At 39.0% G+C, this 22,009-nt stretch overlaps 1 protein-coding gene across 6 annotated transcripts in view; it reads right to left on the bottom strand.

Annotated features, from left to right (window-relative positions):
* Window positions 1-22,009, bottom strand: part of VMP1 (vacuole membrane protein 1) — a 70,870-nt gene that overhangs the window by 8,607 nt on the left and 40,254 nt on the right. For all 6 annotated transcript variants that reach the window (XM_055796692.1, XM_055796691.1, XM_005233669.4 and 3 more), the window contains 3 exons: window positions 13,556-13,636; window positions 9,598-9,714; window positions 7,047-7,108 (listed from right to left, as the gene is read on the bottom strand). In XM_055796692.1, coding sequence (XP_055652667.1) covers window positions 7,047-7,108; window positions 9,598-9,714; window positions 13,556-13,636 — 260 coding nt within the window. The remainder of the gene's footprint in view (window positions 1-7,046; window positions 7,109-9,597; window positions 9,715-13,555; window positions 13,637-22,009) is intronic.

The following is a 22,009-nucleotide window of genomic DNA, read 5'->3' as shown; positions in this document are numbered from 1 at the left end:
ACGTTCAGAAATGTTAAATGGTGCAGTACAGTTTCTCTCAAATGCTGCATTTTAGTATCATTGTGCTGTATTTCGCACACAAAAAAATTAATCTGTTAGTCCATAACTTGGGACATAAAGTTCCCATCTTGTACAAATGCATGTGTATATTTGCCTACTTTTCCAGAGAGAAGTGTTAGAATGAACAAGCATTTTCAAGGAACACTGAAGCTGCAGTTGTCGACTCACATTTAGGAACATTAATAGGGTGGGTTTTCTACTGTTAATGAAAGTTTCTCATTTGTAAGAGGCCTCTAACAGCAAGTGATGATTAAGCTGCTGATTAACTCTAGGTAGTACGTAAACTCCATTTATTCTGACAGAATTTAAAAATGTAAATAAGAGCTTCAGTGGCATTCAGTTCTGAATTTTATACCCTGTTCAGCAGCTCTTTGAGTCAGGAGCAACTGGCATCAGTCCCCCAGTTGCAATGATCAAGAAGCATTAAGTACTACAGGTTTAAAAATATGGAAATCTATGTTATCATGGAAATAATAATGTGAAGGGAAATAAGAACCACGGTCCTTGAAGAGGTGGTGCAAACAAGCCACCAGCCTCCCAGGCTGAAACACCGAAGCCCTGCTTGGAAAGGTGATGCAATATTGAGTCACAACCCCATTTTATGGATGATCTCTCTAATATCCACGGCTGTTAATTTGGAAAAATCGTTTAACTGTTAACAGGTTTTGTCAGACTCTCTGGCATGCACATTTTGTCCTCGTCCGGACTCTGGGGGCCTGGGGACAAACGGCATCGTATATACATTTGCTCAGATTCAGCTATTTGGGCGAGTCCAGCTACAGAAAAACATCCTTTTAGGAAATGCCAGCACTACAATTCCATACGAAGACAACAGCAAAATAAATTTTGAAACAACAGAAAACCAAACTAGGAGGGAAAGGTCATTGTGTGTTTTGTTAGCACAACCCTTGCACACATCCAGAACCCTGCTGCCCTGGCGTGAGCATGGCCCGAGGCCAGGGATTACCTCCTTCCACAAAAAAGGAGCAAGTACCACTGAAGAATGTGACAAACGAAGGAGGAAGAGTGCTGGGCTGCAGCCTCCCCTCCCAGGACCTCCAATTCCTTTTTTATTGATTTATTTGGATCAGACTAGCTATCATAGCTAGGCCAGAGGGCCAAAGCAAAGGCTTCCACCTTCCAAACAATTATGCAAAACACCATTAAATCATCACACCCAACACCCATTCCTCCCACACAGAGTTTCTCTGTATTAGCTTCACATTTCTCCATTCCCCTGTAAGAACACGAGGAAAAGCCACCCCGCAGCTCACAAGCCGTGCGTGTGGCACTTGGCAGGAGGCACCCAACTGGGTTATTTCAGCCACCCCTCTCTCAAAAGAAACTGGAAGTTTTGCTCCAGCACGGTATCAACTTCTTTGGAAATTAGATGTTTTATAAACCTCTGAAAAATAGATTCCAAGGGAAATATTTTCACGTGGCTGGACAAGTAGCAAAACTGATTAATCTGCATTCCATGTTTGCTGCCTACACAGAGCACCTTTCTTCCTGCAAGTTATCTGAACCTGCAATGGTTAATTTTTTTCCAGACAGTGATCTAAACAGGCTTAACGGTTAGTATTTTAATGAGCTGTCATTTCCTGTGCTGATAAAGATTCTCACAGTATTTAAACCATCCGTTTCCCTGAGGCTCCGCCAATACCAGGACCCTGCGGTGACTCAGTGGCCCTCGGCCCCCAGCTGATGCTGCAGCAAACCTGGACCCTGGCTGGGAGTCCAGCAGCAAAACCTGGGTTCCCCAAGCCCACAGGGAGCAACCACAGCCTTCGGCTTCTACCACCGGCCTCGGCGAAACTTAGATGTTATCTGCCCTCAGCCTTCTGAAACTGCAGAAAATAAAGCTGGTTCATGGTCAGGACAAACAGAAACGTTTTGGGGGTTAAAAGGCTACTTGGCAGATTCGCTTGCTGTAAGAGATGAAGAAAGAGAGTATCTTACTTAAAGATTACTAAGCTAAAATTGTTAGATGTTTGACGTCATTTCTACCTGGAGCTACGCTCCAATACCCACGCTAACCAAGCTGGCTGTAAAACTTTCTTTCTTGGGACATTCTGTTATGTTAACATCAGTGCTTTCACAAACAGGAATTGCAACATCTCTGAACTGCTGGTTCTTAACTCAATATTGCTCTTTGCATGGCAACTTCTATTTCTGTTGTGAAGATATATTTTTGTACACAATTCAGAAAAAAAAGAAGCAGCTTGTTTGTTCAGAGTTAAGTCCTACAAGCCTTTTGCAAATAAACTCTTCTAATTCTGTTGTGATCCACTGGAAGGTTTTCAACACCAAAGTTACTCAAGTTTCATCCACATCTGTGTCCCTTTCAAGGCACTAAAGCCTTTTTTGTGCAGAGCTGTTCTGTTGTGTACAGGGTGTATTACGAGGGCACAGTCCCACAGGTTTCTGATATACTTGTGGGAGGAGAGCCGTTGATTTATTGTACCAAAAAACGTCAGGTGGATTGGTGTAACCTTCCAGAAGCGCTGCGCTCAAGAGGTTTTTAAGTCATGCTCCGTTAGCCACTCTCAGCCACTTCAGGTCATGCTTGGTTGTATTCTGCTACACAGGTTTTATTTTAAATATTGATTGGAACCTATTTTTCGAAATATCTTTCAATGAAGACACCAATTTAACAGGATCTGGAGTTCCTGGCTTACACGCCAAGGAAAGGTCCGCCCCACCAGAAGGTGCGGCTGGCACGTGGAGCCTGGACTCGTCCATGCCGCGCTGCCCAGGGCAGAGGGACACCAAGCCCTGGAGATGAGCTGGCAGAGGCCATGTGCTGCGCTCAGACCCTGCTGGAGCCCCCAGACCCAGGCAATCGCACGGCACAACATGAATCAATAAAAGGGGCTTTTCCCAGCCCAGGACAACTGACTTCTGGTGCAGCCCTTTCTCTCACGGTAGCTTCTTGACTTAAAGAAATAACCTAAACCTATATAGTAAATTATTTCGGGGAAAAAAAAAAAAATACAACCTTTAAGCAATTTTTCCGGTTACATCAGTCACCGTGATTTCAATTGTACTTTTTTTTGAAAGCTCCTTACAAGAATCAACCACGATGAAGTTGTGAAGCAAATAATTATGGCACAATAAATAGCAGTAAACTGGTTTGTCAAGGACACGGTTCAAGTACCTGTTACCAGAAAACTATTTTTCCTTTCAGATGTGCAGTCATTCAAACTGGCCTGCATAACCGCTAAGCATGGAAATTGTTCCACAAACGCCACCAGGTTAAGAAACCCTCCAGAAGCAGTGGGATTTGGGGGCAGATTTCCAGAGTTCGTTCACCGCATTAACACGACTCACCCACGGAACATGGGTGCTAACTGATTAACTTTGAAAAATCTGTGGAAGTATGCAGACTTTTTACATGCATTTGACCGGCTTCTATTTAAACTTCAAATTAGTCTATTGACTCGGTTAATGAACTGAATAAATTAGTTTCTACTTCTCTTAAAGTCAGCAAGGCATCATTTGCTACCAGCAGCAGTGCACTAGCATACCTGGTGTATCACATGAGCAGCTCCCAGGGTGCCTGCCTCCCTTCTGAGTAACTTATCACAGCCTCTGTAATTAAGACATTCTGCAGCCTACAGGAGTTTATCATTAACTTAACAATAGTCAGAGGGAATCTCTGTGCCCTAAGGGTGGGATTTGTCCAAAAGGGATGCAGCCCTACGGCTTGCCACTGAAGTTCAGATGCTTCAGAGGTGAAGGCCATGTGCTGTCTAATGCTATATAAAACATGTTTATGATTTTTTTAGATGTCTATTGAAGTTCTAAAATTATTAGCTCATTATCACAACATACGAACAGTGTGCTGAACTACAAAAAGAGGAAAAAAATTAAGATTTTTTTTTTTCTTTCTGAACATTTAACCAGAATTGATGGCAGACAGTTTTGTGGATGGTGTGTGCTTTGAGAACTATTTCTTTAGTAGTTTTCTGGGAATTCTTAATCCACATATCAAACGGGCACTTCCAAGAAAATACAATTGTGCCTAAAAGCAATGTGCTTGGTGTGGCTTCATAAACAATCCTGCAGCTGTAGGTAAAAAAAACCAACTTAAATGGAAAAATTTAAGAGCCAAAATGAAACCCACAACACACATGATAATTAAAACGTTAAATGGGCTAGGTTTGGCTTAAACCCAGCGTCGAAGTGTTTTACAGGGATGATCAGTAAGTTAAATTCTTCTTTGGTGACAGAACACAAGACAAAACTCACACACCGTCTCTCCTCACAAAAGCTTCTGGATGTAATACAACCCGAGAGAAAACGTTCTCCTCTCCTGGCATTTTAGACAGCAACAATACAACTTGCAACTATTAACTGGTAGAACAGGTTGATAATTACCAGCCCAGTGTGAGCTACCACTGTCTTTGTAATCCTCTTCAGCTTTGATTTCAAGACTCATTCTAACCAGGTTCTTAAACCCATCCATGCCTCCCTGTTCCTCCCAAGGAGACTGCTGCAGCGCTGCTGCCCTTCGCCCTGCTGCTGCCACCACCTTAGCCTGCTTTTTTTTCTTGTTTTTACCTGCTACCACCGATGCTTTCTAAATTTTTTTGTAAATAGCTTCTTAATTTCCTGCCACATTTCAATTTCTTTGCCTTTTCATTATTTAATTAATATTTAAAGTAAAATAAATAATTTAAAAATATTTAAAATAAAATAAAATATAAAAAATAAAGCAGTATTTTATGATTCTTTTGTAATGGAGACCTAGACAAAATTCTAAAATCAAATTACCTTAAATTATATTAAAAAAGCCTGGTTATGGCAGGCTTGGCATGCGATGCCAGCAGCAGCCAGTAACAGAAGTAAACAAGGTCTGCAGGTGAATCATTTTTGCTTTTTGACTAAGACTCACGTAGTTATCAAGAAATTCTCTCCGGCTTATAAAATCAAATATTCTCAGACTTTATCTCATAACTTAATCTTCTGTCTAGATTTTAGTTATCCTGTATATTAATAGGTTCGTTATTTTAAAGTATTGTGCTTAGACATTTCCTATTGTGTAAGAGCAATATCCCAGACAAAAAAAAAACCCTCCTAAGTCATTGTGTCAGACAGAATTTGATTAAAACAGTTACTGACCATTAAACAGAGCTATATTTTAATTTAATAAGGGATTTAATGCAAACCATTGTTTAACAAGTTTTATACTCCACTCTAGAAGAAATTGATGAGGTAATGCTAGCAGACAGCTTGAGAAAAGTCAAGGATACCGGGACATTCCAAAAATCTTACTGTCTCCCGAGAACATTTTTTAACTCTGACATCAACCATCTAATAAAATCTGAATCCAGCAGAGGTCTTGTGAATGCATTCAAAGTAATTTGATGCAAAATTATCTCCAAGACAGATGAAGTAGGAAAAAACTACTAGTTTTGGCTCAAAGATTTGTAGGAGAGTAGATCTTTGGAAATATACCTGACCTAGCAGCAGTGCAGATCAAAAGTTAGTAGTAAATTGTTTAGTGGGATTGATACGAAGAAAATCTAACTAACGATGGTTAAAAGTACCCACATTTCTCTTTTTTTAAATAATATTCAAAGCAACAAATTAATTTTGAAGTTTGTTACAAACCAGACACCCAATCAGAAGATCAGGAAGTAATAAAGTCAGGATTTGTTTCATTAGCGAAATGCCCTACTAGAATGTTTCTTCTGACACTCCTTTTTCTTTGTATAGCATTACTACTTCAAGTTTACATATTTTTAACAGGAATTATTTCCGGACATTCCTCCCCTGAAACTGTTCTTGAGGACTTTGGCTTTTTGGATTATATGTGAAAATAATTATTACAGTTTGGATAGCAACGTATCCATCAATTTGCCCTATATAACAAGTGAAAGACCTTGGAAAAGTAGGAACACCTTAGAATTTATTTTACAGATCCACATTAGGTATCTAGTTTTGAAAAAAAAAAAAAAAAAAGCAAGCACAAACCCCACAACAATAAAGCTTTCTATTTAAGACTTGTATTTAAAACTTTAAACCTGTATCCCTGACCCGAATGTGGTCCATGTACTGACAACAGGCAGCAGCCTTCCCTTGAAGAACACAATTTTTACTTTGAACAATTAAGCATGGCTTCTTGATGAAATCCATATGATTTGATCTAGTTGCCTACATGTAAATTAAGTTGCATTCTTGGTTTGCACTCAAGTAATTTGTGAAACTTCTGCATGGTTAGAGAGGCACTGTTGCGATCTTATTTGCTGGATTACCGGGCAGGAAATATTGACATTTAATGGATGTTAAAATTACACAGAATTTCAAGACTGAACAGGTAGATATGAAGAAAAAAATCTAACCCTTCATCATCAGTATCCAATCTTCATTCAAACCCACGGAGCCATCATCTAAGTATGTTTTTTCAATTGTCTCCCCCTCCGCCCGCCCCCCAACTGTTGTTAGCTGGGTTTTTGCTTAGTTTTCTTGTTTTAAACTGAGCTTTTAACTTAAAAGATAAAGCTCTACACACCAAATTTTTCTTTCTGACATTTTATGAGATATTTAAATATTTTAAATGTGTAAGATAGCTCAAATTACTGAAGATGTTTAATGTCATCTTGGGGAACTGCGTAAATCACAACAGATCTTTCATTTTTGTCATAGGGTCACACTACAACACTGAAGAAAGTCTATAAAAAACAGTCTATTTGCAGCTAAAAGTCTAGCAATCTGCATTGGGAGAGCTGTATCATATTTCTGGGTGAAAGTTAACTGTTGGTACCATACACTTGGGCCATCTGACCTTCGGTGCTATTACATTTCTTGAAATACTTGAAGCCTTTGAGGTGAGGAATGAAGTTGCAAATAAGACCTAAATCACATGTTGGCCAAAGCTTGCACTTTGAAGCAAAACACAATTTTCAGCACATCTAATTTGACTCCTCCAGTATTTTTCCACTTAATAAGCGAAAGTATTACTGCATTAAAGAATTACTCACCCGATTAGGGACACCATCTGCTCCACTATATGTTTGCTGAATGTTATAATAACGAAAAGTTTCTGTAGGAAGGAAAACATCAGTTAGAGAAACATGGGATCAAAAGGGAAGCAGAGACAATGGGGTACGACAGTTCACGTTCCTTTCCAACCAGACAGCTTCTGCAGCAGTCACACATAGTTTTCCCTTCCCTTTTCTTTAAAGGTCTTTTTTTTTCAATACTCTCCTCAAAAACAGGCTGGAGGGAGAAAAGCTGTTTACTTTATTATTCTATTTCCTCATAGATTTCATTTCTTGCAATGTTTTTGTAGCCTGTGTTCCTAACCATTCGCATCCTCCCAGATGTGAATTTTAAGATTCCCAGAAGCTGAATGCCACTTTACTCGGTCAACAAAGTTTTAATGGAAAACCAGTCATCACTGTGTAGAACAATTCACATCCCCTTACACAAACGCACGTACTTAAAGATCACAGAAGTGAAAAATAACGTATCTTTTACATTATTTAATGTATATGTATTATGTAAATAGAAATATATATGTAAAATTTACATAATGTATCTCCTAGTCCGTGTGGGTGAACAACAAAGTAAGAGCCAGCGGGTACCTGTCTGTTCAAAAAACTTAACTGTCACCATCTCTAATGCAACAGACTATTTAGAACGAAGTAAAATAAATGGGAGAAACTTCTCTAACACAGCTTATGTTGCAGAAAATCCAAATGTCCATCGTTTTAGAAAAGAAGGGAGCGATAAAATAAGCTAAAATTTTGTTAAAATAGCCTTTGCTAATTCCACTTTTGTCCTATTTGACAGTTTGTTCCTTTGCAGAGTGAGCCAGACTGGGTGTAGATGCGTACGCACACACACACAGTTCCCACAGTCTCCTTAGATCAATTTAAACATGAGCTAAGGAGAACTGCATTCACCAGTCTGGAAATTGGGAATGTGACTACGACTACACAAAATGATTTTGTGGTCCAGAGGAAGAGGCCAGTTAAAAGCAGTTCCAGGGTGGTCACTGCACCACTCACTCGCTTCCTGTCTAGAGAAAGATTTCATTAAAAGCCTTTTCCATGACTCTTACATTTCCGAAATTCCAAATTGCAGCAAGATCACTACAAAAATCAAGGCTATTGCACAAGAGTATGCTTGAAATCAAGCATCGCAGAAAAAAGCATTCTAATAGCTAAATGTATTACAAAATAAGATGATTTACCAACTGTACAAGACACTGGGAAATATTTTTTCCACTTACATTTGATCTGAGTGTGGAGCACTATAAATTACATAACAATCATTCTGCTAGCTAAACAAGACAAATGAAATCATTAAAGGAATATTAAACAATAACTATTCCACTTTTCTGTGTTGCCAGAACAAATTCTAACAGTACACAGACTTAAAAGAAAAAAAATTCAGATAATACAAAATTAAGTGTGGAGAAAAAGTTGTTCTATCACAGTAAATGAAGGAATATTCAGATCTTTTAGTTACTTTCTGTTTCAGGACTGGGGAAAGTGAAAAAAAAATACAAAAGGGGGGGAAAAAAAGGGTTGAAGGTTGAAATATTCTGTTCAGGGCAAAAGAAGGATTTTAAAGCAGCTTGATGAGGGTACTACACGAGTAATTTTATACTACTAATAGCTTCTGCTATTTTAATGTAGTAACAGCAAAGATTTCCAAGCAATACAGCTACAGGCATGGCACCAGTCCTATGGAGATGCTAAAAAAACCAAGCCCCAGCTGATAACATTGGTTCTAATCATTACAAATAAAGGAATGTAGTTCATGATCTAGTACTAACCACCCCGCCACCAGTGAAGAATCGCCAGAGAATCAATACTTCATCTTCCACTGCACAAAACGGTAATGCATTTTCAAAGTGAGACTCAAAAATTTTGAAAGTGAGACTCAAAAAGTTTTGAAAGCAACTGGAGATTCTGATGGCCAAATTCAGAACATCCAGTAAAGCTTTGAGTTAGCAAGAAAAAACTGGCCACAGGCTGAAATCTAGCCCGTTCAGGGTAACACAGACACCAAAAATTGCTGACCGTGCTTGGAAGCAACAGACAACATGGCCAGAGCCGTGCCCTCGGCCTGCTTTCTGCAGGGCCTGAAAGGAGCAAGGTTTTCTCTACACACTCAACTGAGATAAAAGGCAGCATTCAAAAGCGCCGCTTCACTGGCAAAGGCTGGTTGCAGCGCTCTTTGAAATGAGTATTTGTTACCAAAAAGTCAAGTTCATTATGAGTACGAAGTCCTGTCAGTCTGGTAAAAACCGTAGGTAAATAACTTGGCTAACCACCAATTTCCTGAGTGGTGTAGGCAGCGAGCTCATTAGTTTGTAGCTATAAATTATTCAGTTGCCTAAGTTTTGAGCCTAAGAAGCCTAGCAGATCCTTTATTGTAAATCCTTTGCACCAAATTAATTTCCATTACTTCAGGTCAGGAAGGGAGACTCCAGAATTCATTAGAGTAACACAGTGTAACAGTCAAAAAACCCCAAAAAAAGTCTTCACCCCAGAGCCCTGAGGGAGCTGTAGTACTTGCCTGGATGTGCATTTTAATTACTGCTTTCCCAATCAAGGTTGCACCAAAGAAGGTCCAGAAGGGAACCAGAAAGTGTCCACATGTTATCCCAGCCAGGTCAAACAGAGGGTTTGGAATCTATGAAGTGCAAGGGAGAGAGAAGCTCAGGAATTGCAGCATTTACCGAGATGAATAGGAATATGACAGACTTTGAAGCTTTGAAAAATGAACATTTTCCCCTTATTCAACTTGATCCAAAACTCTTGTGTCTTAATACTTATAAAAATGTTAATGTCGCACCACATAACTTAAGTCTCTGGGATTCTGCTAGACAGTGTCCCAGACAATTCCATTCTCATGGTCCCTTCCTTACCCCTGGATTTTAAAGAAGCTAACAAAAAGTTTTCCATGTGAAATGCACTGAAACCACAGTAAAGCCGTTTTGAGTGATTTATCAAATTTTCTCACTGACAAGCACATCACTCTTGGAAGCCGGTGTTCAAAATGATCCCCAGTGATTTCCATCTGAGAAAGTACATTAAAAACTGGCATTTACAGTCATATGTATCCAGTTTAAAAGCACTGATTAGATTTTATTAAGCATATGCATTTCATTTAAAATTAAAAGGTTTTTTTTTATTATTTTTAAACCATTGGCTTGATGTTTGCTATTGTGATACTATCTGTAAAATATTTTTGAAATTAAACCAAGAAAGTATCCAGATTCCAACCTTTCACACTAAGCATGCAGTACCAGGGCAGACTGTCTGAGTAAACACATGGGGTTATGTATAACTCACAGTAGCAGTGTATTACTGGGCTAATATCCTGCAGTATTTGTGTCCTTTTGTTACACAAACAAATAAGAATGTAGACTGCTAAACACCTTAAAAAACAGTAACTTGCAACTGACTGAATGGAAACCTGAAATCTGCGAGAAAGCTTATGAGGGTTATACTTAGCTGTTATAAACTAGCAATTCGAATTTATGAGCACCCACAACACCACCTGCATAGGAAGAAATCTGAAACGGTCTCTAATCATGCCCCGAAACGGTCTCTAAACATGCTCTGCTTCAGCTAAAATGATTCTTTACCTGTGACAGCTGTCTTAGGCATGGGAGGCTAGTAAATTATTTACTTATACCACAGCCAGATAATTTTGCTCTTCTGAGCCAAGCCTGCTCTAGGTCTCAAGTATGGTCTCTGTTGGCTGGTTTAAGGGTTTTTTTTTCCCCTAAGTTCAGAGTACATTTTAACTACTGCATCACTGTCACCTTAGAGGGAGCAGCACACTTCAGGTAGGGGTAACCGTGGATGTCACCCATACATTACAGATATCGCAGTACAAAGGTACTCGACGAGTCCACAGCAGGGTCCATCAGCAGGCCAGAGAGGTTTCTCTTTGTTCTTTTTTTTTTTTTTTTTTTTTTGAAAAAACACGCACACGCAGTACTGAGAGTTGCCAAGAAAGCCCACAAAGACAGGAGGGCAAATTCTCACAAGTCACAGCAAGGATCTTCCAGGGCTAATTCCTGTTTTATTCCTTCCCCAGAGCTGCCTTTAGGTAGGAAATAAGCTCCAGACAGTAACATGGCTTTCTTATTGCCATTAAACAACATAACATTTGGTTGACTTCACTGGATAAATCTGCGCAGTTTTAAATTCAACTTGATTGTACTTTTACTGAGAAGGCACTGCTTGGCACACAGCAGCAACCTGCAGCTTATTCCCACTCCACAAGCAAGCTCCCTAATCGTAAAAAATACACTCCACTAAAATACTGTTCAAAATCTGAAAGTACGATCACAATTACAAGGGCAGCAAGTAAAGGAGACACCCTCTAGCATACGGAGAAGCAGCAACAAGCAAGAGACGCCCTGAAGCCCATGGGGGGACGCACAAATGCAGGAGCACGCACGCGGCACTGCCTTCCTCACCTACGGATGCAACAAACACATCCAACTGTGGATCCCTGTGCTTTCTCATTGCCTCTGCCATGTTGAACCTCACCCTTTTTACCGCTCCTCTGCAGTTGTTCTGTACACACATTTACAAATCCTCAAGTGGACTGTGGTGGACTCGTGATTCTGCATCCCTCCGGCAGCCCAGTTAAGCAGAGGGAAGCTGGAGCACAGAGCACGGTGAAGAACAGCACAGTAAGTAGGTAAGAAGTTAAACAAATGTTTCTAAGCAGGAATTACGAAGACTTAACACATCACCTCTTGTGTTTACCAACTCCTTCCTCATGTTCTCCATTTACCCACGCTTCACCTTGTCCAGCAACCCCAGTAACTCATCCCTGCCATCTACAAACTGTTTGGATTGCACAAGGCAGAGAGAACAGCCCATGCAGCGATGGCTCACAAGATGGGGACTAGAGAGTAATGAGTCAGAGGCAGCGAAGGAGCAGCCTAAGAGCTTACTGGAAAGATTTAAAGAACAGCTTGTACCTACGTCTCCACTCTAAACATTAAGACAGTTCACAAAATTAGTAAACAGAAGTTGTATGTCAGCAACTATAATCGGATTAATTCTTTCCAGCTAACACAAGTTACTTACATTTGAGAAAATAGTTAGCACGGTCGTCTCTACAATTTAGGAAACTAGAAGAGATGCTAGACAAGGGTGGAATTAATACCTCATCAGCTGAGCAGCTGGTTAATGGCCGTGGGTATTCCGGAAGAATGGAATCATAGGGGACCTACACTTCCCCTCTTCGCTGTAATCGCATTTCTGTGCATCACAGCCCACTTCTGTGTGTGGGATGGAAGAGTAAGGCACACCATTCTGACCAGTTCCCATTAAGCTTCCAGCAAGACATTTAAACCTCAAATGGTCCCATATTTTTCTAAGCTAAAACAACAGTATTATCCTACTTAAATACTAGAATGTCATCAGTGGAGATGCTTGTATCACCTCTTACTTAGAGAGAAAAAAAGCCACTTTTTTTCTCTCTAAGTAAGAAAGATACAAGAAAAAAAAAGTTTGAAGTTCATACAGCCATGACTCAAACTTGCTTCCTCATTCTCTCTCTCTCTCTCTCTGGTTCCTAATGACCCAAAGATATCGCCTGATCAGACTTAGAACAATTAATATCGATGGATACCCTAATGAGGATTTATGCAGGTAGTTTTCCGCTCTTCAGTCTACGTATACCTTTGAATTTGAAGATGTCAAGCACTGTAAGCTACAGTACATAAACACGTAAAGAAATTATTATACAGTTCCAGCAGAACCTATAGGTAGTAACACAGCTCTTGGTGTATCTTGCCAGCTAATAATCTGGGCTGGGAAGGTCTCAACAGGGTAACTGTCAGCAGGCACAAGATCTGTTCTGCCAAATATCCACTATGGCAGTGCAGTGAGCAGCAGCGTGCCTGTGCCTCCGTTAGAGAAGACACGGCCTCAACATCAAATGCAGGGAACATCCCCGGTCTGAAACGGAAACATAGAAACTTCTTGAATTTTAAGAATGCCTTAGTTCTGTCTCTTGTAAGTCCTCCTCACTGCAACAGGCCTTTTGCATCTTTAGTAAACTGACCCATTTTTATGGGGTTTCACCACACTACAAAATGAATTGCTTTATCTTTTTAAAAAATGGGATCCCTTCCCGCACCATTCTGTTCTGATGGATTAAAAAGGAAACAGCACTATCCCAAACTCATTATCTTCCAAGGAGAACTAGTGTCAAGAAGCCCAGCGATGAAGCTGAAGGAAGCAATCATGACTGTTGGCTGTGCTTTTATACAGAATTCGACGTGTTTGGTACTAATCTAGGACTGGAGTTTCTCCATGCTATTGCACTTGCCAGTCCCACAGCCATTCCGTTTCTCTAAGCACCACAGAGAACACAGAAAGAGCTAACAGGGCACAAAGATGCAAATAAAGTCAAATAAAACCGAGTCACAATTCACAGCGTTAATTTCACTGCAATACATCTGATCTGCAATTTGTGATGATAAACCAAACGAACTTACTGAAGCACAGGCCAAAATGCCGAAGAACCCAACCTTCTGCACCAGGTTCTGGACAGCCAGTTTAGCCCGGGAAGCAAAATCCTGCCAACAAGAAAATGAAGCATTAATGAGGCAAAAGTCAAAATTACCCAAAAAAACCTCAAAGAGGTCTTTTCTAACCTAAATGACTCTATGGTTCTTTGTATGTGATTTCAATGTCCTCCATACTTTGGGATTTTCTAACTGGCAATGGGAGATTTTTTAAAACAAAAAAAGCCAGTTTCAAACTCTGGGCTTAGAGGGATGGCAGAGAAATTCACAATGCTCAGCATGAAAATCTGACCACCCACATGTATTGAGTTTTGTTTTTCAAAACTCTGCAAGTGGCACTTAGTTCACACTACTATGGAAACAGGTTTTCTAGTATTTATTTCCCCTCTCTTTGAAATGCCAGTGCTGCTTGTGCCTTATTCCTTAAACAAGCAAAGGGAACCAATTCCTGCAATACCACTTACAGGGTTAAAAAGGTACTTTCTCAAAACACAAGAACAGGATATAATGGGATAAAATATTATATATATAATTATATAAAAACATATATATTATATAATACTATATGGATATAATACCCTTAGATATTTTCTCTCAAACCCAGGATCTTAATCAAAATAGCTAATTCCAGCTATTTTCTACAACAGACCTGTAAAATTCATTAAATCTATAGAGCTGAATCTAAAATACTTTCAAAGCAAATGTGGCAGACCATATGACACCTTAGCTGTTCTTTACAAGGCCATGCTAAGAACATGCTGCCTACTTTTATTTTGTGACCATAAAACTTTCAAACAAACTTGTGACAAACTCCTGAGTCTCAAAGTTTACCAAATACACAGTAAACATTTTAAAAAGAAAAAATAAGGATTCTCACAAGCAGTTTTATTTGAATGCGAGAAGTGAATTTACATGAGAATAAAATTCTTTTGAAGCAAACCTGTCAAAGTTACACACAGGGTCAGTATTACCGATTCAGGCTTGGCAACAGTAGTTAAAGAAAGCTGACTATCTTTGGTAATAGCAAACTTTGAAAAGGGATTACAAATTCTTTTTAAAAAACCTACAGTTAAGCAATAAAAAGCTGATTTTTCCACTAGCAATGTAATATTCACCGATTTACATTTTGTACAAAACTATCAGATAAATTTCTCAAGGGAATGGCTTTAATCATTAATGACATTCTAAATTCCAGAATTTAGAATGTCATTAATTATTAAAGCAACTACAAGATAATCCAGAAAAATTAAATGTATGCCATTGTATCTTTATTACAATTCTCTTGAAGCCTTCAATACTATACACCAACACAAGTAAATTACAACTACTTGACAATGTTCTTGCATATTATTTAAATTCTGAACTACAGAACTGACATAACTGTCTACGCTGGATGACTAATAAAAAAAAAAACCGTGCTAAGGCCATTTACTATCTTTTTACACACCTTTTTCAAGTAGCAATTTTTCTCCATTACAGTGCTTTAAAAATAGTTAAATTCTCAAATTAAAAAACCCCACCAATTCTTATTGAAATCAGAGTAATGTTATTTATTATACTGCATGTTTGAGAAAATAACCCAAATTAATACAAATGTTTCAACTTAAAAAAAAATGCCAAATGAATGAGATTTCCTACATCCTACAGTGGGACACAGGAGAATATAAAAAAAAACTTTAGAATATTCTGTAAGGGGAGAATTTGCTAACTTTCATCAGGAGTAACACCTTGGGATCATGCGTGTCCTACTGCAAAATGGAACAGATGAGATATTTACTCTCTGTTGAAAACTCATTCCTGATATTTTTCTGTTTAACTTCTGGGATACATACGGCAAGCGTGAGTGATTCAAACCCACTCCCAGTGAGGCTGATACCAAACACTTGAGCTTGTGTTAGCAGAAACAGGGCTAGAACATGCCTACATCCCAAGTACAGTAAATTTTTTCACGTTTTTCTGTTAAAAAGTGCATTTTGACATAAGTTGTGATAAATAACAAAACATGATCATTTACCAGTGAACCAAGTCCAAAAATCTTGCAACATCAAGGGCAGTTCCTTCTCAAACTAAAATTCCCTCACGAGTATTTCCAAGTTACTACGCAAAACTGAAACAAGGTAATACAGGATCCCTAAGAGGGTCAGCACTAAAATACTCCTCCAGTCCCACTGAGGATTTAGGACACGCAATGAAAAGGACACAACACTCCTCTGCCGACTGTGACCACACAGCTATCGGCATAGGAAATAAAACTCCCACTAAGGAGACAACGGGTATCCCGATTCCTTAACCAAGTACAGAAGTACAAATATGTCTTCAGAATTTCTCTACAAATTCATTTGAAGTGCAAAAGTGTGCTAACACAGTAACACTGTCCTTTCAGCAAGAGATTTTTTGCTTTGAAAAGGTGAACTGAAAAAGCAGTGCCTTAAGTAGGCATTTCATAAGATGTCTCGCCCTGTGCTCTATAACAAAGCTGAATGTGACCATGGTATTTTCAGTTCCTATTTTATTCACCATTTCACAATGCTCATGGGGTTAGAACAATATTTTCACTTTTATAAGGCAATAAAGATTTTTTTCACAGCTCTATAAATCTCATTGTAAAGGATCTTTAAAATAAAACACTACAATCCAATTATTCAAAATAGATCCACGATTTATTTCAGTGGAAATTGTTCCTACCCCAATTTTAACATATTTACCCATTATCTTAGACTGCAGTGCTAATACACTGTTGTATTAATTTTCACAAGCTGGCATTGGAAACAAACTCTAACAAGTGACCTATAAACTAATGCTTGCAGCACAGCTGGTTTAATAAAATATATTATTATAATTACATATAGATTGACTGTATTAACCTAGTATAAGCACATTGCACCATTTTTCATCAAATTTCTTAAAAATAAACAGCTTTCCTCACCCACATTTCCAGACTGCTGCAAAATTCAAGGCTGCTTTCAAACTAATTTTTTCCCTCCAGCTAAAAACATACAATTTTTGTTATAAAACCAATGATGAAAGTGTTGAAAAAGTGTAACAAGTCTGTCCCTCAAAAAAACCCCAAACCCAAACTAATTTCGGGGCAATTTTTCTCACCTTATTAATTCATAACTTTTTTTTAATAAAAAATATTTTTACTCAGTTTCTTCTTTCAAGTTTTTTTACATTCATTGTCTATTACAAAGTACTCTATGGAAAGCACAGCCATAGTTCTAAAAATTTCAGTCAAGAAATTCTAGTTTGTCTTCCTTTTTCAAGCTTTCTAAATAAGCTAAGAGATAAATTAAGGATCTTTTTTCCTATTTTCTATGATCTAACAATCATAGCTACAAATAATTTGCATGGTAATATACACATCAGGGCTGCAACAAAACTACATATTTGCAGTCACAACATTTACTTTAATGAAAACAAGCTCAGAAATACTTGTTTAGTTGCTTCCTTAAGTTTTGTTTGTCAAATCTTTGCGACATCTGCAATAATAATAAAAAAAAAAAACTTAAGAGTTTCATTTCTCAGAGAACACAATCATCAGTTTCACAACTTTTACCTATTTCACAATATAATTTTTCTGTTATAAAGCCTGCACAGGGAACAATCTTTTCTCTACTTTTTTAAGCATTTGAAATAGAAGCAAAACAATTTTCATAAATCAACTGATTTAAATAAAGTAAAATAAAAAGACATAAAAGTTCAGCTACTTACAGGCAAAACATTTTCCCCCCAAATTAAAGTATCTAGACAGGATCCGACTCTCAGCTAATATGATTCATTCTCTATAACATTTCAGGATCCTTTAGTTCACTATGTCCCTTTCAAAGATGATTTGGGTTTTTTTTTTTTTTTTTGTTTGGAAATAGATTTCCTGTGACTGCTACAATACAGGCAAAGGAAGGTTAAATGATTAAACATTACTTCATTGGGTTAATCATCGGATCTTAAGAACTGGAATAGAAGTAAGAGGCATAAAAAGATCAGTGGCGAAATACTGATTCACACGTCTCAGCTGGTGGCTTGAAGAAATTCGTTTCATATCTGCCTTCAGTAAACGGACATTTTATTGGTACCAGCATTTCATTTTTACATGTTGGCAAAGCAAAAAACCCTCCCAATCTTCCAAACATAAAGGGAGAGTAAAGAGAAATTACAAGTTTTGCTGCTCAGTAAGATTTAGCCCAACGTTCCTCCTTTCAATATGCACTATGGTGCAGTTTTGAGTGTAACTTAACATGGACCATTTGCCCCCAGGAAAAAGCCCCCCTTCTAGAAAGAGTGAATGGACAATCTTAACTACTAGGTTTCATCCCACCCCCCTGTTTATTTTGTTTCCATTTATAATTAAATATTTCTTCTTTCTCCCTTCATTGTCAAGCACATTGCACAAGCTCTTCTGTACTCGAATGAAGAACACCTCACCAGATTTAGTTAACAAGCTCGAGAGCAAAAAAATGTCAAATACCCATTTTTACTCTTTCCCCTCTGTAACACTGCTTTATTATCAGAAAAGAGAACGGGCACAATTTATTGTGTGCACCAGAACTGCAAAGCCTCTTTTCTTCTTAGTCTCAAAGAAGAGAGTCGATGGATCCATCGCAAGTACCCAGCCGATGGTTACCAAGGAACTCTGAATAATCAGCCTTGGATCGAATCCCATCGTCCTCACAGAAACAACCCCGAGGACTTTGACAGAAGGTATTTGCTTGAAAGACTGCACAGATGGGCATATAACGATTATGTAACGTAATGGTTTATTTTCTACCATGAAGTTGCTATCAGTTTTTAGGAGCATCAAGCAAGCTATGACTGCCTATCACAACTCAACTCTTCCTCGCACGCAGCAGCGATGATAGCCGTCAATCTCTGAAAGATACGATTCGGAGTTTGAATGATTCAAGGCCCAGAAATACTCCTATCACAATTTTTTTTCCTGCTGTAAATACCTTAAGCACTTTACCAATATATGGGCAATATCGGTATATTGGTGGATATAGCACAGAGAGGAAGGCCGGTAGAGAAGGGAAGGAATCTATGAGACGAAATTCTATCCTAAGCTCAGAGCACATGCACTCCCTGCTAGCAAGAACAGCCAGTGCCTTGATGTAGGATCAGGTGGAAGTCAGTGACGGAGTATCAATGCAATTGCTCAAGCAGGATATTAATCACCTGGCAGATGGTAGCTTTAAGAAATTCAAAATAAATTTCTGGAAGGTTTGGGAAGGGTTATACAGCATTTCTTACTCTTAACAAAAACCAGGATCGTGAATGAATGTTTACAAAAATACAGAGGCATAACCAGAGATCTCAATGGAACGTGCTGCACCTTGATGGTCCTCTACAAGCAAGTAGAATACCGAGGTTGCTGTGGAGACAGATACTCATCCGAGTGCCAGCAGACTCCCCTGATGCGAGTGTGTAACTTGACTGTGAGGAAGCAGTGGACAATCCTTCAAGATTCAAATATGATTTCTACAATTCCTGTAATACGTTCTTACTAGAAAGTCTAATTATCAAAATAATAATCTGAAGAGAACTTTTTTCCCCAAAGATTGAAGATGATGTATGAAGCTACTGCCTCAGATTATTAAAATTATAAATTCCTTAACATTTAAAAAGCTGCCTACAAAGACAGTGCTCCTTTTTATGTAAAAATCTGAGTTATGTTAAAAATGAGCTGCACAATATTTTGTTTCTTCTGGCTTTCTATTACAGCACAATGGAATCAAACACAACTTATGGGAGAATGACCACTTGTGGTTAGGCAATGAACTCTAGAATTTCAGAGGACTGGGAAGAATTATTAACTCATTGAAATAACGTATTAACTGCAGAAGAGCAGTTTTAAAGAAGTCAGAGAGCTACCTACAGGCTGAGAGGTTACAACATACCTCCACGCTCAGAGAGCAGATCAGCAATGACGTTTAACAATCAACACAGTAACCCGGGGTTAAGATGAGGAGAACAGAGATCAAGATAGAGCCGATAGTCACTGCCTATCACTGTGAGTAGTTCATTACTCAGTGACCAAAGAAACCATTTCATACCTCTCCTGCAAGACATCAAAGGTAACAGATCTCATGAGTAAGGTTCCAGTAAGTTGCAAGCAGGAATATTTTGACAGTGGTTCACGGTGGTACTGATCTCCCACTCCATCAGCTGCGGTGACTCTCAACATCACAACGCCAATGGAAAGGGCTGTGGATCTCTGTTCTAGCTTTCTCAAAAATCCTTCCAGCTTAACACAAACAAGGGGCAAACTAAAAGGGGATATTTCCAGCTTGATGCCTGGGTAGAAGAGGGTGTGTGAGGTACGGTTTAAACTTACTTATCACTTGAAACTCCGGGAAAGAAAGGCCCTGTCTTGGAAACCGAGCTGTCAAAAGACAAAGTTAAAAGAGGTTTTTAAGGATTGCTGAAAGCAGCTAAGGGAAGGTGGCAGATCTAAGCAAGTAACAAAGTTTGATAAAAAGTTATTTACATACAATAGGCATAGGACAGGCATTCCAGATTAAGAGGACTGGCTAAAATTCTAAGCTGGAGAGGGAGGTAAATTTCACTTCACAAGACCTCTGGGTGTTCTGAGACACTAAATACTGGAAAAGGAACAGGGTAATCATATGGGAAAGTGACAAGCGGTCCACATTGACAATGAAAACACAGTTTTAAAAAGTACAATATGAAGACGACTGAACAGCAGTGAAACAAGGCCCTTGACATCACAGGCTTTACCAAAGAACTGTGGAAAGACAAGAGAGCAGTACCTACAAAACCTTATTAAACAGATCGCGTCAGAGACCCGAGGACTTCAAGCTAGTAAGATTTCAAACCATTATTCAGAATATTTGTAGGCAAGGATGAACATACAGTAGGTACTACATACCGATCCCAAGTCAACAAGAAATCAAATACACAGGTGAATTCTTCTACTAGCCTTTCCTAGGGCAAGAATACCGAATATAGATTGTTAAAGGACTGCACAGATTTATTTCCACATCTGTTTGTGCTCAAATTCTTGAGGCTGGCTGCATGTTAAGGGGTGACGCTGCAATCCACAAAGATAATTGGAAAGATGCTCATCTGTGGGACTTTGTAAACTCAGACATATGAGTAACTACAACTAGTTCTTGTGCCAGAAAAACTGAAGTTTTTCCATAGAAAATACAGTTAAACCTATTGTCCTCATAATCAGATTTTAAAACCGCTGTTAGAAGACAAAGACTTACAAAGCCATAGATGGAGCCGGGTGCAGAGCTGAACCTTTTGCAAGCTGTATGTGAGCAGAGCCTAACAGAATGCAGCATTCGTTCCCACAGCAAGCTTTGCTTTCCTGGTCATTTTATTTGAACCCGTTGTGGAGCAAAAGTGTGAAACTCCCAATTCATTATACATAAGTAAGACCTCCCGTTAACATGAGCAGGATCTCAGTCAACCAGCTCCAGATTAAACTATTAGCATTAGGAACTTGTAGGCATTTCCTTAATTTCATTAACTAACTGTAAATGGAAGAACATTTTACTTCCCTCACTTCTCACTCTCCCCTAGACCTTGGGGGAAGCAACAGCAAATGCTTTTTCATAATAAACTCTATCCCAGGTGCTTTAGTTTCAAGATTTTAGACTCTTACAATCCAGCACCATACACAAGTTTGGAAGCGACGTACCAAACTGAACACAGATTACAGATCTCAATGACTTAGTAAGCACTCTCAATGCCAGCATTTTCCACAACTAGAACTGAAACTCTCAGACTTTAACATAAGAAGTCCTTTTGCTTCACACTGTAAGAAATTTTGTAAAGAATAAGACACAATTAAAGGAAACCGTCTGAAGGAAGAGGAAGGAGCACGTCCTTTCAGTCTTATCAGATCTGTCCTGTACAGCAGTAGCCCTTTCAGCCACATCCCCTGCCATCTCTGCTCCTCAGTTCACGCCTGTGCAGTAGCATGAAGCAACATGTCCCCTTGACACTTTGCAATTCCACAGTGGTGCATGAAAATGTGAAATAAAACATATTATTTCTTTGCTTGCTAAAGAACTACTTTCTCTTCACATCTCGTTGGAGATCTGGCAGTGAGCAGATCCTGCAATCTATTTCATGGAAGCGAGCTGTCAGTTTGGCATGTCAGGGAAGCAGCAAGGCCGTTAGGACAGTCCAGCTTGGAAGAGATAACCTAGAGGGGCTGTGCAGCCTCCGGTCTTGGAGGGCTTCAAGACCACACTTGACAATGCCCCGAGAACCTGAGCTGATCTCACAGATGACACTGCTCTGAACAAAACAGCTGGGACTAGAAACTGCTTCAGGTCCCTGTCCAGATGAATTTTTCTGCGATTCCATAAGGAGATACTAGCAGCCACCTACAGAGAGAAGAATGAAGTAAAGCAACAACCTGTCCCTCTGGTTCCCATTGACCTCCACAGCTTT

Source organism: Falco peregrinus, chromosome 2 (assembly GCF_023634155.1).
Source record: "Falco peregrinus isolate bFalPer1 chromosome 2, bFalPer1.pri, whole genome shotgun sequence".
In the NCBI taxonomy this organism is placed as follows: domain Eukaryota; kingdom Metazoa; phylum Chordata; class Aves; order Falconiformes; family Falconidae; genus Falco; species Falco peregrinus.
Note: the sequence above shows the minus strand (reverse complement) of the source record. Positions and strands in the feature narration are given on the sequence as shown.